The sequence below is a fragment of the Maniola hyperantus genome, chromosome 2 (genome assembly GCF_902806685.2).
Source record: "Maniola hyperantus chromosome 2, iAphHyp1.2, whole genome shotgun sequence".
In the NCBI taxonomy this organism is placed as follows: Eukaryota; Metazoa; Arthropoda; class Insecta; order Lepidoptera; family Nymphalidae; genus Maniola; species Maniola hyperantus.
In genome coordinates, this window is record NC_048537.1 from 4048257 (window position 1) to 4064166 (window position 15910).

General features: G+C 34.9%; 3 protein-coding genes across 7 annotated transcripts in view; 1 reads left to right on the forward strand and 2 right to left on the reverse strand.

Moving 5' to 3' along the window:
- The window catches only part of exp (expansion), a 226619-nt gene extending 214614 nt beyond the window's left edge, over nucleotides 1-12005 (forward strand). For 3 of the 5 annotated variants that reach the window (XM_069505431.1, XM_034979674.2, XM_034979666.2), the window contains exons 8-10: nucleotides 2888-2975; nucleotides 7664-7903; nucleotides 9811-12005. In XM_069505431.1, coding sequence (XP_069361532.1) covers nucleotides 2888-2975; nucleotides 7664-7903; nucleotides 9811-9926 — 444 coding nt within the window. In that variant the 3' untranslated portion in view covers nucleotides 9927-12005. Of the gene's footprint in view, nucleotides 1-2887; nucleotides 2976-7663; nucleotides 8063-9810 lie in introns of all 5 variants that reach the window. The other 2 variants (XM_069505422.1, XM_069505442.1) reach the window with 2 other exon arrangements.
- A 378-nt stretch (nucleotides 12006-12383) lies between these two features.
- On the reverse strand, nucleotides 12384-13824 carry LOC117989254 (putative serine protease K12H4.7). The gene has a single exon (XM_034976606.2). It carries the CDS (start codon nucleotides 13806-13808, stop codon nucleotides 12384-12386), a length of 1425 nt encoding a protein of 474 aa, XP_034832497.1. The 5' UTR covers nucleotides 13809-13824.
- Nucleotides 13825-14144: 320 nt separating this feature from the next.
- LOC117989265 (putative serine protease K12H4.7) lies at nucleotides 14145-15588 on the reverse strand. Its single transcript, XM_034976615.2, has one exon. The coding sequence runs from the start codon at nucleotides 15564-15566 to the stop codon at nucleotides 14145-14147; it is 1422 nt and encodes a 473-aa protein (XP_034832506.1). The 5' UTR covers nucleotides 15567-15588.
- Nucleotides 15589-15910: the final 322 nt, after the last annotated feature.

Sequence of the window (15910 nt, forward strand, 5' to 3'; positions counted from 1 at the left end):
TATCTCACTCAAATAAAATTGTATTAAATATGAATAATGATGTAAAAATAATGATAAATTGTTTTAATCGCATGCGCAATTTAAGAAATGGGTGATAAAATGAAGAGAGCGAAAATGTTGTTAGTGAAAAATGAAGTGATGAAAACAAACAAAAGATGAAATATAAGTGAATTAATATTATGATGATCTAAGTAGATTTTTCTTCAAACTAATGAGATGACTCGCCCTTCAAATTGATTGAAATCAAGATTGAAATTTTATTAATGAAGCTCAATTCGCTCCAACCATTCCGTTTAAATTATGACTGACCAACAAAATAACATCCAATTTGTTATACATTAGATGTAGTAAATAAATCGCCATATAATTTTATCGCAGGTGAAAATTGCATTATCTTTGCTGCAATCGCATTACAACAGTTAAGGCTGTGGTGCTATAACGTGCTATTTTTAAAATCAATTTACACGTAATTTTTATACGTTTTTCATGCGTAGACTTTATTACGAACTCCATTTACAAGTGTTTTTATGAAGTACAGAGCCACTTGGTGAAACATTATTCATGACCACATTTCTTTTAGTATAGTTACTTAAGTAGTTTCAAATCATAGTTGTTTATTTTCATTGAACGTTAATTATATACCTTATTAGCTTATTAAACTTGATAGTACCTAACTACCTTCATTAATTTCGGGAGTTTATTTTCACTTACAGACATTTTTACCAAATTTATTAAGATGTATTGGCTCTTAAAATGAGTTATCAACTACTTGTCATATGTAAAAGGCTTCTAAATCCTTAATCTTAATGTAAAAGAGGATACAATTCAAAATAAATTGAGACTCATGAATCACAACGGGCTCTTAATGGAAATCAAAACCTTGACCGAAGATTGCAATTTTTTTTATAACACAAGGGACATTTAATGCGTTTCTTGATAAAGGTCCGATTTACGCAAAGTGATTTCGAGATGCACCTTGCCAAGAATAATGGTGTATTTCTTCAATTTGCAACAGATTGATAAATATTTCCAACTAATGCAATTTTATCGGCCATAATATTTAAATGTTTACTCACTGGGTTGCTCATTCTTTATTTTAGTTAACGGACTTTTAAATTTCATAATTTCATACTTCGCCATTATCGCCAAAATTTTGATTCATCATCATCATCATAATCATCATCATCAACCGATAGACGTCCACTGCTGAACATAGGTCTCTTGTACGGACTTCCACACGCCACGGGCTTGCGCCGCCTGAATCCAGCGGCTCCCTGCAACTCGTCTGATGTCGTCCGTCCACCTAGTGGGGGGTCTTCCAACACTGCGTCTTCCGGTGCTAGGTCGCCAGCACCTTGAGACCCCAACGTCTATCGGTTTTACGAACTAATATGCCCTACCCATTGCCACTTCAGCTTCGCAACCCGTTGAGCTGTCGATTACTCTAGTTCTCCTACTTAATTTTGATTACTTCACATATTTTATTAATTCAAGGAACTCTGAACTTGTCCTATCAGTAGATCTGACAGGATCATAAGAGCTTGTAATGGCATCTATCAAATCTTTATCTTCATAATAAAAGTCACTAGTCGATGAAGAATACATTAAAATTAAACTTCGCATATTAAGCGAAGCCAAGTGAACAATGATGGAGTCTTTATCGATGACATATCAAAGAAATCATTGCCGCCAAAGATAAATGTACGTGTGGCAACCTTGACTATCTTTTTATTGGTTTATCCAAATAGCTCGCTTTTGCTATGACATTACAAAGATGAGGAATGTCTTTTGTCCCTTTTGCGAAGTTTCTTTTTGCATTGATCCAACACTCTCGTGCATTTATTTGACACTTTATAAGCTGATAAGGATCTTCAAGATGCAATCAATTATATTGTGCTTTTGTTGCCCTTTATTAACTTACTACTGAGATTGACTTGAGCATGTCTTTGCGAGAACTTTTATCGTCGAGTCTATCGTGGGATTAAAATACTTTTGTTCGAAGAATATTTTTATGTACTTTGCATCGTCTCGATTTACCTACTGAAGGTATTTGTAGAAGGTTGAATATATAAACTTTCTGAGTTTAAGGTCACCCAAGCTATAGCACATTTTGTACTTTTGGAACTAACCAATTAGTTCTGAAGAATTAAAGAAACCTGTTGAATGTTGTTAATTGCGTTATCCCAATAGTTGAACAGTATTTTGTACCTTCTTCTTCTTACTGCTTCTTTATCATTTATCAATAATTAAGTTTACAGTGACACAGTTAATTGTCTCGGATCATTCACTTCATTTCATTTCGTATCATAACATTTATAATAATAGTAGGTACTTATAGTCACAAATCTCGCGTTGTTGTTCAGTATACAATTCTATAGTGTCTGTCTAAGTATACTAGTCAAGTATATCAAAAATACCTCGATTCAAATCAATGACTATTTCAACTACATAATACGACGTTGATTTATTTAAACGCGAATTTAAATCAGGGTGGCAACTGGCGAGTATTTCTTTTTCAGATAAGTCTCTTCTACAATATGAGCGTCGTATCACCATTAGTTGTTCATTGATCTGGTTTCACCTTGTAAGAAGATAAGGATAGTCAAGTACCCCACGCGTTTATTTCTTTGCTGTTAATGCTTTTTGTCGTTTTGGATTTAGTAAAGTCAGGTTTTTAATACAATCCTGTGTGTTCCGATAGTGTAATCGTATTGACACGCTTTATATGTTTATATATCCCTTTAAACATTTCAATTGTACGCAGATTGCATGACTTGTTTAAAGCCTGGTTTATTAAGTGATCTAGATTACAACAAAGTGGTTGAGTTAAGGAAACCAGTGTTGAGAGCATTTTGTAAAGTTATCGATATTTTTGTTTCTTTTACAGCCGGACTACGATGATATTGAGGGCGATCGCGTTCCTACACAGTTCCCGAGAGGAAAATCTGACAAAGGAAAAGACAATAAGAAATATGGTGAGTAACTCTTTCTTCATTTAAATCTAGAGATAATTTTAATACATACATAAGTAATTAGAGATTGAATTAATGAAGATTGAACACCTTCGTGTTTTGTATTTACTAAACCAATTTCAATCTTCAACCGCATGTCCAAGTGCATAAAGCTGGTTTTAAGTTGTTATTATTATTATTATTATTATTTATTTATTTATTATTTAATTAGAACGGCCATAAAGCCAATTACACTAATAAAACTACGAGTAAAAACTAACATAAAAATACTTACAAAAATTGTTAAAATTATAAATTTGAAAAAGCAAAATTATAAATTTTTATAAAAGAAGACTCTGCTCCATTCAACTATGCGTCGGATTTCAGAGCTCTGAAGACTTCTACCTAATGACTCTTGCTAGGTCTTCTAGTGACGATTTCACCATTGAGTACGTAGATTTCAGATTCAATTGATGCCTATTTTCAATTCAATCTCGATAAAAGCTTTTAAAGACGATTCTAGGATTTACGCATTGTGTGATACGATGCGTAGGCGCTAATTAAAATACGCACTCTACCCATTAAATTAGGGAAACAAAGAAAGAGCTTAACCCACAGGCCACTGTAGACTGATTGTAGCTTTAATTAAACGTGGATTCGAAAAAGTACAATCCTTCTGTTTAATTATTTCAAAGTAATAAATTGTTTGAAACAAAAGCACGATGCCAGCGTGCTTGTTTTTTGGATCTTTTTTATTTTGAAAGGCTTGGTCTTGATGACAAATTAATAAAATCTGAAACAGCCCGATGCGATCGGACCGTTTCGTTAGGACGAGGTAGGACGTCCAAGGTACGAAGCCCAAAACAATGATGAAGATAAATATATTATGAAATCGTTTAGGAACTAGGAACTATGAACTGTGTAAGCGTGCTAATTGAATACCAGACATACCATTGCAGATAAGGGCTTTTACCACATAGCATATAGTTATACGAAAGATGACTTTTCAACTTTCGAGTTTTGTAAAGGGTAGTGCGTACTGACCCACACATCTAATTGGTTAGGGACACCGTACACTGCGTCTTAGAGATACGTGAGAGATATTAAGTCGAGCAGTATGGGTAAGTAGGGCATTCACTGCAAAGAGAATTTGGAATTACGAACCCAAACCCGACATGTCGGATTAAATTAGTAGATCATAACAAACTCTAAAATCTGTGTAAAGCCAGAACAAAAAAAAAAAAAAACTCTAAAAGTAGATAGGTAACAGTCGCTTGAGCACTGAGTGAACGTACATATCACAAATTTTGTCACTGGCAGCAAGCGTGCCGTAGCTTAGTGGTCAGAGCGTCGGGCGCAATCCCAGGAGACGCGGGTTTGATTCCTGCCGGTCCGCAATTTTTTAATATGTATTTAAAAGTATTTAGATAGGTACGTCTTGCTTAGCAAGAACATTCCGTAGATATACAATTACCTACCTAGGTTTTCATAGGGTAGAGTTGAAAATTCTATAGGTAACTTCAATACATTTAGGAATGTGTGCATTCCAAACAACCTGCCAGATGTATGAGGTACCTACTTTAGCCAGATGTTTCCGTATATTTCGACTAGTACCTCCTCGTACCTACCACAGTATTTGCGACACGTTTATGATTTAATGCCGCGACTCCGGTGTGACATTCGGGATTTATGTTCAGAGCATGTAATTTACAATGCGATGTTGCAAGTGTAAACGTCCATATCAATTTTGTGGGTATACGGATCATCATTTATAACTCACGGTTGTCAAAAGGTATCGTTATGTAGACATGATATCTTACCATCAATAATAATATTATACCTACCGTAGTAACAGCGATATATCCTATGATGATTAAACACTCTCCACAACAACACGGTTGTGGTCTGATAAGTAAGTGGTTCGAAGTTTTTTTTCCTGGATAGGTAATTTTTTGAAAAAATAAGTTTTTTTAGGGTTAACTTCAAAAGGAAATAAGGACCCTTATATTATGATCACTTTGTTGTATGCCCGTCTCTCTGTCGTGCAGGGTACTTCCCGTTGACCTAGAATCATAAAATTTGGTAGGTAGGTGCTATAAGCACAAGTAAAGATATAAATCCGAAAACTGAATTTGTGGTTACATCACAAAAAAAATTAAAATGTGTTCATGAACAAATAATTAGTATTTACAATTTTCAAAGTAAGATACAAATATGGGTATCATATGAAAGGGCTTTACTTGTACATTCTAAAACAGATTTTTATTTATTTTTATGCATAATAGTTTTCAATTTATCGTGCGAAATGTCGATAAAATACGACTGCAGTACGGAACCCTCGGTGCGCGAGTTTGACTCACACTTAGCCGGTCTTTTTAAAACTGACTAAGGTTTGACTTATCTTGGGAGGTACCTAACCTAACTTGAATTTTATATGTACATAGGTAGGTTACCTATAATAGGTATTGTTTAAAATCAATGTAACATGTTATAAACTTTGGACAAAACGTGTTAGAATGTTAAGTAGACACTGTAGTTACTTGGTAATCAAATCATGTCACTGTGGATAACATATTTACTAGATTCCCACCTGTGATCTCATCGGGATTACCGTCGTTTGACAGCGAGAGAAATTACCAATGGTGATTGGTGATCTTAAATTAATTAATATTTTATTAATTTGGTACTATACCTATATATATTTACTTAATCAGCTTCTGATTAGAAATAAGAGAAAACGAAGAAGAAAAAAGAGAAAATTCAGAAAAAAAAATTGTGGTCTTAACTAATAATTAGTATTTTGAAGTAAGATAACTATACCAAGTGGAGTATCATATTGAAAGGGATTTACCTGTAGGTACATTCTAAAACAGATTTTTATGCATCATAGTTTTTGATTTATCGTGCAAAATGTCGAAAAAAATACCCGAGTACGGAACCTCGACTTTGACTCGCACTTGGCTGGTTTTTTTAGGGTTCCGTACCTCAAAAGGAAAAACGGAACCCTTATAGGATCACTTAGTTGTCTGTCTGTCTGTCTGTCTGTCAAGAAACCTACAGCCTACTTCCCGTTGACCTAGAATCATGAAATTTGGCAGGTAGGTAGATCTTATAGCTGACGTTTTTTTAACATTATACCTACTTCAAACTTTCAAAGTGCTTTGTCTCTTCAACCGAATCTACTATTAGTTGGCCTTCCTACTAAGAAGACACCCAGAGTATTTCTAATAAATTTTAGTATTTTTCAAAGCTGTATAGCATCTAGTTAATAAAATTTAGGTAGGTAAGTGCCTAGTCAGTAATGTGCCTACCTATCTACTAAAATTCGTGTTCTGATAAACAGCATGACCTTTCCTACAAAGAGACTGGCTATTGAAACTGTATCAATATTCCACACAATTTATATTACGCATGCTTGTATTATGGCGGTATGCTCATGCCTCGCAAATGTCGTTATCCTATTCAGAGCTCAGTCGGTGCAGAGGTTACCTAGACAATACTGTTGCAACATAGGACTGACATTTGGGCATATCCTTGATATTTGAATTGACGGTATTTGAGCTGCGGGCGTAGGATGCGGAACACGAAGAGCATGCGTGTTTTAATTTTTTTTGTTGTAAGCCTCAATAACTTTATTAAGATAAAAATTATAATAAAATCTGCGTTTTTGAGGCACAGGGGTATATGAGAATTTATAATTTGTAAATGGGATTTGGTCAAGTTTGGCGAAAAGCTTTGACCGCAACCCTGCCTTACCGTCAAGCGACAATAAGCTAAGATCAATAGAGCGGTTTTACTTTGTTCAGACATTACTTCCTATAGTTACATCTGAGTAAAGTCAAAGTATAGGTATGGTCCGTTATTGCAAGACTTAGAAAGTCTTAGTTTCGGCACGATGCCTATAAAACAGATTACACATCTTATATTATAAGCAACTTGGTTTGAATCATTTGTATGAAAAACGACTTTGTTTTGAAGAAATGTAGCGTGCCTTTGTATAGGATTTCATACAAAAATAATAATCATGACCTAAGTACAAAGAATTCGAAAATTAATTACGTGCGAGACGATACTTTACAATAGGTCGAAGAGCTTTATAACGTCTAGGCTGTCAACTTTAACATTTAGTTCAACCAATTCGTGAGAAGCAAAGGCAGGCACCGACCTAAACTTTAAATGTTGCCTCTATCCGATACGGTATTTTAATAAGAAAATCGTTGACCTAATTCTTGAGGGAACATAAAGTTTTATGGCTTAATTATATTATATGATTAGGTATCAGATAGGAGGGGGACAAGTATGTGGTCAAGTCAGAGCACTAAAATTTATAACAAAGAATTCTAGAATAAAAAAGAATTATTTTTCTTCCTAGTTATTTTGAATCAAAGATTTGATTATCTATTATTGATTATTTAAGAATTTGATGACGGACGTTTGGTAATATGGATCTAAAATAAAAATAAAAATAAATCTTTTTTATTCAAATAAACTTTTACAAGTACTTTCGAATAGTCGGGTGCATCTACCACTGGTTCGGAATGCCTTTCCTACCGAGAAGAACCAGCAAGAAATTCGGCGGTTGCTCTTTTCAAATATTTGATATAGGTACAAGATTATGCCATGTATAAAAAAGTATTAAGTTTTTTTTTTTATTACCAACATACTAACTAACCTAAAAAATGTTGACTAACCCATGAATTATTTATTTCCAGATGACCCGTACTACTGCGGCCTGCGTGCGCGCGTGCCCAACTTCGTGAAAGCCAACGGCAAGCACGTTCTGCCAGCCATGACCGAACGCCTGACCCTCAAGGAGACGCCGGTCCCCAGCAAGCGCTACAGCGTGGCCCATGCACATCCCGGCCCCTTCCCTGGCCACATGCCGCCTTTCGCCCACGCCCCCATGCCCCAATCAGCACTCTGGCACGCACGCTCCTACGAGAGCGGAATCGGTGCGTACGACCGTCCCCCGAGAAAAGAAAAGCTCATGTACCAATTCTATCCTGACAAGGAGCGAAGGCTGCGCCCCGTTGTGCCCCTGATGATCCAGCAGCCTCGCTAGTACACTAACCTCGCACTTTATTATCGCGGACCTCTTCGCTCCAATCTTGGTATTTACCCTTTCTCTTAAAATTCGCTTAGCTTGGTAGCACAACGCCTGATGCTTGACGGAAACTCCGATTTCTACACTTGAGTGTTTTCTAATTCATTTCCACCGTAGACGACCACAAGACCTGCGAGAATCGCATGTTTCAGTACTAAACTTGCGAGTGACAGCATATCTAGTAGCAGCGCGAGCGTGTAGCATCAGTAGCTCCTTAGAAATGCGTGATCTCACATCAGCACCGATCTTATCTGGTGTCACTAGCATTTCTTCAATGCAACCGATGTTGACAATTGACAATCAACATCGGTTCAATTGATTGATTGATTGAACCGATGTTGACAACTCTTGCTGCTGAATCCACACGCATTTTCAGTATTAAAAAATGTGTTGCTTCTCTTGCGCCTTTTGTGAGCCGTCTAATGGTAAACGATCACCTTTAAACTCACCTTTTCTGTTCTGTTTTCTACCTTCGTTTCTCATGCCACCCATACCACACCACAGCGACCTACGACCGTCGTTGACCTTGTCCATTTGAAGCTTTGCTTTCATCCATAGTTGATATAAGTAGGCGGCTGTAAGATTAATAAAAATTAGTCCACAACTAATTACATGCACCAAGTCACTAGGTATCACAATTTTATTCAGGACTTAGGTACATACATTCTGGGACTAAATTCAGTCTCGTGGTAAATTCAATCCGAATTGTACGAAAGTGTTGAACTTGCTTGCTGGATCATGACTGTAGTGTAAACACGACTCCTAAAATAAAATTACTTTCCCCATACGTCGACATAAACCTTTAGCACATGCAGGTTGTTAAGAGGAATACATGCGGTCGTGATCATGTATGCCACAAACAACATGTTAGTTGTTTTGCTCAATAGTTCGAACAAGCCTAGAATTATACGTTGCTAACTACGACGGCTAGTACCTAGCATTTTCTATGTTCAAAGAAAACAGACGTAGGAACGTAAATTAGTTTTTTTTTTTCTACAACAGTATAAAGATGATAAGTAAGTAGGATAGAGTTTTCCCTATCGTTTTATAAAACGAGCTTTGACAGCTTTAGCTTCTTGTTAAGTTTATAGTTTTTAACAAATTAAAAAAAGATTGGTTATTAGGAACTATTAAAAACTATTAGAAAAATTTAACTTTCATATTATCACGGAAAAAGCACTGACTTTAAATCTGTTCAATTGATGATTTATCGATCTTTTTCGTGGTAAGTACGAAGTGAGGCGCAACGGCCGGGGTATCTACTTTGTCACTCTATTGGTTCGTCAGTCAACCTTTTGTTTCCCGCGCATTATGAAAGAAGCTATGCGTAGGGTGTTCAATATCAAGCGCCCCGGGCGCGCGGATGAGACGACGTGAAGGCAAATGGCGCTCTAATTAACAAAACGGGCATGCATCGGGTCATTGTTTGTTTAGTTCTATAGATTTTTTTTAAAAATATAATTAGCCATGTTAACCATTACTAGTAAGTACGAGCTTCCCCTTTCCCCTTCAACTAAGCGTAAGGCTTGTGGTAATAGCAGAACAATAGTACAACGGTAGGGTTTGAACCGGCGACCTTTCAGATCTTTAGTCAGTTTCTATCTTCACAGCGCCACATCCGCGCGACTGGGCCCCTGGTACATCAAGTCCCTTGAACATATCCCTTCTACTGTTGATCAGAGCTCTTTTCACCTGAAACCAACTGTATCTACATTAAAGTCAATCACTAAGGAAGTAATTTGGATTATTTCACAGATGGAGAACACTACGACCCCTACGCACTGTACGGCCGCTTGCCCATGCCTGGACGCGGCTTTCCACCGCCACCCGCACCCAACGCGCGCCACATGTTCATCGGAGAATGGGATTAACCACCTTATTCTGATTGTTAAGGACCATATTAGCTTGTATTGATAACATCACTTCGATGCCAACTGCGAGGTTTTTGTTACGTGAACTTGAAGTGATTGTATCAATTATTGTAAATATACGATATTGTAAATTATGCTCACTATAATTTACCATATAATGTTCGATTACAAAGTTTACACGTTGACTAAATAATATGCCAATTTATATGGATTTTGTATTTTGGATATTTCTGTATAAAGAATGTCCCTGAGCTAGGTACTCGATTTACTTTAGATATGAAGTTAACGTTTACAACTAAATTACGTGCTTTACGTTCAATAATCGCTGCCAATAAATACCTACCTTTATTTAAACATATATTTCTGGCTACTACACGCCGATTTGACTTGTAGAATTATTCGTCTGTATATTCAACATCATTCCAATAGTATATTTAAGAAATATTTTCCTTTGATTTCTTTAAATCCTAAGTAGTTACCTACTTTACAGATACAAAACGATCTTTGAAAGGTTTTCTCAAATTAAAATATTAATAATTGGGCGACTGATTTCGATTACCTACCTATTTATTTTATACTAGCTGACCTGCCCCGGCTTCGCTCGGGTGGAGTTTAGAATATTGAGGGGGAGGTTGAATTAAATTTTTCTCTCTGTAAGAACCATTTTCGTACTTCAAGGAATATTATAAAAAAAGAATTAGCGAAATCGGTTCAGCTGTTCTCGAGATTTGCGATGAGCAACACATTTTATGATTCATTTTTATATTATAGTAGATAATTATCACGTCTTTGGTTTTATTATCAGCGTATTTTGGATCAAAATATATACTTATTACTTTAAAAATTATGTTAATATTTCCTAATTTAAGGTGTCAATCCTAGTCAATACAGGGTTGGAAAATAAAAATAAATCAAAATAATTATGTGAATTATTTTTACAACTTATGTATAATTCAAAGTTTTGGCTGCATTAACTTTTAATTTTAACTGCGCAAATTGACATTAAAATGATATGAATTTTACCGTAAATTCACCTGCTACATAACACACCAATCCGATTTTTTTTTTTTTTGAAACGGAAAAGTGTTGAATGTGTTTTTATAAATATATTCTTTTTGTGTTAGGCGTTTGTAATCCTATCGTTTTTTTGTAAATAAATATTTTTTACTTATTTCGATACAATAGTTTAGCTCGTAATATTAAAATAAAAAATAATTTAATGTAACGATTATAGTATACTTAGGTATTCTATTATAATTATTAATTTGTATGAATATTTTTTTTAAATCAATACTCAATTATTTTAATTCTAGTTTTAATATTCTGTATAATAGCGTTGTCAATTTTTGATTTCTCTAATATTGTCGACAATTTTATATAATTATCTTAAGTCTTTTTAGTTAAGTCATTTTTATTATATAACTAATTTAGATACGCAATATATTTTCTAAAAATTATAATGGTGGCCCTTGTTGAGATAATATTATTATGTAACGTAATTGTTTTAAAGTATACCTAGATGAGAAATTCGAATATCGGAGGTGCTAAACAGGTTACCATACTATATATTATATTTTTAAATAAATTTACATAAATTAGATTAATATAACATTTCATTACCGTATTGGCAGTTCAGAAGACTTTTAGCTATGTAGCTACTTATAATTGCATATAATATCATAAACAAAAATACCTTCATAAAAAGAAAATTGTAATTACTTTTTTCTCGTAAAACTCGATAACATTCATACATAAATGATACATAAGAACGATCGATTAAAGTATGATGTACCTATATATCGATTTTGATACAGGTCGAATCTCCGTAAAAATAATTTGTATTTTTGATATCAGTTAATTCGCCAAGACTATTCAATAAATTGTATAGTTTGAAACTAAGTAGGTATATTCATATATTTTGTCAAAGTCAATATTTAATTTATATTGGAACTGTCTTGGCGACTGTACTTTGTTATAGTTACGTATAGCATCAACATCCATCGTATAAGGGTGTTGGTAAAATAGTAACCTAATTTAAGGACAATCTGTATAAATCAAATATAAAATTATTTTAATAAACTTTTGTCTTTCACTTTTACCCTTTCACAACAGTAAATAAACTACAGATAGTAAGGATTAAGTTAAGATACTTATGCTTGATGCAAAATTTTAACGGGTATTTAGGTACTTTTGTTTTCCTTAGCTCGAATAAGACATGAACTAGAACAAGTCGCCGAAAAACGCGGAAGCGATGTGATTTGCACGGCGCTTTAGACCTTCTGGAGTTAGGCTTTCACTCATTTCATTATCAGTTCGCTGTAACAAGGTCACAATATTATGAGCCCGTATAGTGCGTCTCTAACGCATTTCAGCGAGAAGCTAGGTAGATACATAGTCGGCTAAGGACAAAATATAGATGATACCTAATGGTTTTATAAGCTTTAAATAATATACGAGTTAACATTCGGCTCCTATCCATTTTTTAACTAAATTTTTTATGTCCTTCCTAGCCTCTTTTAATTCCTCAATATCGCCGTCTCTATTAGAAAACAAGTCTCTACAATGTGAAGCTCTAGGAATTACTACCGCTGGTGCATTGTATGACAGGGCTTCCAAAACGCTAAGAGTGCTCCACGGATCCAGGTTACCATTTGAAAAAACTACATTAGTAACGTTCAGATGTAGTGCTCCATATAAATCATTAACCGCTGCTACCCCTTTAATTACTCTCTCTTCATCAAAGTCCGGACCAAACAATTTATGACACATTCTAATATAAAAATTAAGAGGCATATTATTTGTGAAAGGGTGATCATCTGATGACGTGGTTTGAAAGTAACCAAACTCAGTACAAGTTTGATAAAGCCAGGATATTATCCATTCATTTTCCTTCGAATAATACCCTTTAATAGTTTCATCGAAATCATAGCAAGTACAGTTATTCCTTGTAGATTCTTCCGGTGGTGTCCTAGGAATTGATTCATTTTGTAAGCTTTGACAATGACCTTTTATTTGTTCTGTTGTGCCATATTGGGAGATACGCATGAATTCGCCAACTTTGACACCGAAAAAAATTTGCTGATTTTCTGGCGCAGATAAATTGCATTTTTCACAAATATTCTCTTCTTCCTTTAACAATTTAATCCCATCAGCCGTTTGTATTAACTTATCATATCTCTTAAATATTTTTTTAATTGTACCTAAACATTTTTTTGTACCATACAGTTCATAATTGTCACTGACTTTTTCAAGGTATTCATAGAAATCCATTTTCGCTAAAACAGGTCCACTACTCGCAATGGCCGCGTCAACTAAATCGGGATATAATAATTTCATCCACGCTGCTAGGTTGCCTGAGTATGACCCTCCAACGACAACAACCTTAGACTTTTTGTAAATATAAAAATGCTTAAGATATTTCAACAAATACGCGTTATCTGCTAAGGCCTGCCTAGCACTCAAATACTTCAAAGCTTCCGCATCAGTGCCGTTCAGTGGTTTGCTTTCACCATAATACCTGTGCTCGGAAACATACAAGGCACCGTTTGTTTCTTTAGCCAACTCGTACATTATCCCTGTGTCCGCCCATCGCGGAGAAACGGGACCTTCTCCTCCCAAAAATAGGTAAATTGGACCATTTAGTTTCCAAAAACTCAATCTTTTAAAATATCTCATTTTCCAGTCTCTCTGGTCTGTCGCGTTGAAATGGTCTAATTTTTGTTTGAGCCATTTTGTTTGTGTTATGAATTCTTCCAAATGCGGTTCTAAATTAATTTCATCGTTGAGGTATTTGAATCCATTTTTCACACAGAACAGCTCAACACCACTACCAGACACATATTGGTTTAACAGCAAAATAAATGGATAATACTTAATCAGCATTGTGTTTGTCAGAGAAGCGGCCTAACAACACATTTTTATACCTATCAGTTCTAGTCAATGTATTATTTATTCAGCACACTCAAGATAAGTGCTGTGTACCTGAATTTTATTGAATACTTAAAATTATGGTGGCACATTATTCATTGTATACACCTTGCTGCCCAGAATTGCGTACGTAGGTGCGTATGTGTCAAAATGCACTTCATAAATATTGTGAAGATTTTGCCAAATAAATTATGAAAATAATATGCATTCGTTTTTTTAAAAGTCAATATTTAATTTAAATTGGAAGTCTTGGCGACTATGTTTTGTAAAAACTACAAATATTATCACGAGTTAATATTCCGCTCCTATCCATTTTTTAATTATTTTTTTTATATTTTTCCTAGCCTCTTTCAATTCCTCAGAATCGCCGTCTTTGTTAGAATACAAGTCCCGACAATGCGAAGCTCTAGGAATTACTACCGCTGGAGCATCGTGTGAGAGGTCTTCCAGAATGCTAATAGCGCTCCACGGATCTAAGTCACCATTTGAAAAAACTACATTAGTAACATTCGGGTTTAATGCTCCATATAAATCATTAACTGCTGTAACACCACTATTCACTCTCTCTTCATCAAAGTCTGGGCCAAACATTTTAAGACACATTTTAATATTGAACTTAAGAGGCATATTGTTTGTGAAAGGTTGCTCATCTGATGACGTAGTTGCGAAGAAACCCAACTCATTACAAGTTTGATAAATCCACGAAATAATCCATTCATTTCCCTCGATATAAAAACCTTCGATCATTTCATCGAAATCATAGCAAGTGCAGTTATTCCGTGTAGAATCTTCCTGAGGTATCCTAGGTATTGTTTCATTTTGTAAAGTTTTACAATGATTTTTTATTTGTTCAGTAGTACCATATTGGGAGACACTCATAAATTCGCCTACTTTATAACTGAAAAACAGGTACTGATTTTCTCGCACAGTCATATCACACTGTTCACAAATATTCTCTTCTTTCTTTAATAGTTTAATCCCCTTAGAACTTTGCATTAACTTATCGTATCTCATAAATATTTTTTTGATCGTTCCTAAACATTTGTTTGTACCATACTGTTCATAATTGTCACTGACTTTTTCAAGGTATTCATAGAAATTCGTTTTCGCTAAAACAGGTGGGCTACTCGCAATGCCGGCGTCAACTAAATCAGGATATAATAATTTCATCCACGCCGCTAAGTTGCCAGAGTATGATCCTCCGACGACAACAACCTTAGACTTTTTGTAAATAGAACAACGTTTAAGATATTTCAACAAATACGCATTATCTGCTAAGGCCTGTCTGGCACTCAAATATTTCAAAGCTTCCGCATCTGTGCCGTTCAGTGGTTTGCTTTCACCATAATACCTGTGCTCGGAAACATACAAGGCACCATTTGTTTCTTTAGCCAACTCGTACATTATCCCTGTTTCCGCCCATCGCGCAGAAGCGGGACTTTCTCCTCCCAAAAATAAGTAAATTGGACCATTGAGTTTCCAAAAACTCAATCTTTTAAAATACCTCATTTTCCAGACTCTCTGGTCCGTTGTGTTGAAATGGTCTAATTTTTGTTTGAGCCATTTCGTTTGTGTTATGGTTTCTTCCAGATGTGGTTCTGAACTTATTTCATCGTTGAGATATTTGAATCCATTTTTTATACAGAACAGATCAGTACCACCCGAAACACATGGGTTTAAAAGTAAAATAAATGGATAATACTTAATTAGCATTGCGTTTGTTAGAGAAGTGGCCTTTTAACACATTTTTATACCAATTGAAGTCAATGTTAGTTACACTTAATGGATTATTTATTTAGCACACTTAAGATAAGTGACTACGTACCTGAATTTTATCGAATATGGTGGTGCGTTACTTATTTTTGTCATTATAACTAACTCTTTTGCGCAGAATTGCTTTCGCAGTATATATACTTATTTGTACATACTTACATGATGAATTTTAAATATAGGCATAGGTATTCAAAAGTTTTATAGGATGAACTTAACTTAACTACAACTTACAACTTAATTAAAATAAATAAAGCAAGTAAAAGAATCTATACAGCCATCAAAAC

Bases quoted from the DNA above. Each gene is read 5' to 3' on its own strand.
- LOC117989254 (XM_034976606.2), bottom strand. From the start codon at position 13,808: ATGCTGATTAAGTATTATCCATTTATTTTGCTGTTAAACCAATATGTG.
- LOC117989265 (XM_034976615.2), bottom strand. From the start codon at position 15,566: ATGCTAATTAAGTATTATCCATTTATTTTACTTTTAAACCCATGTGTT.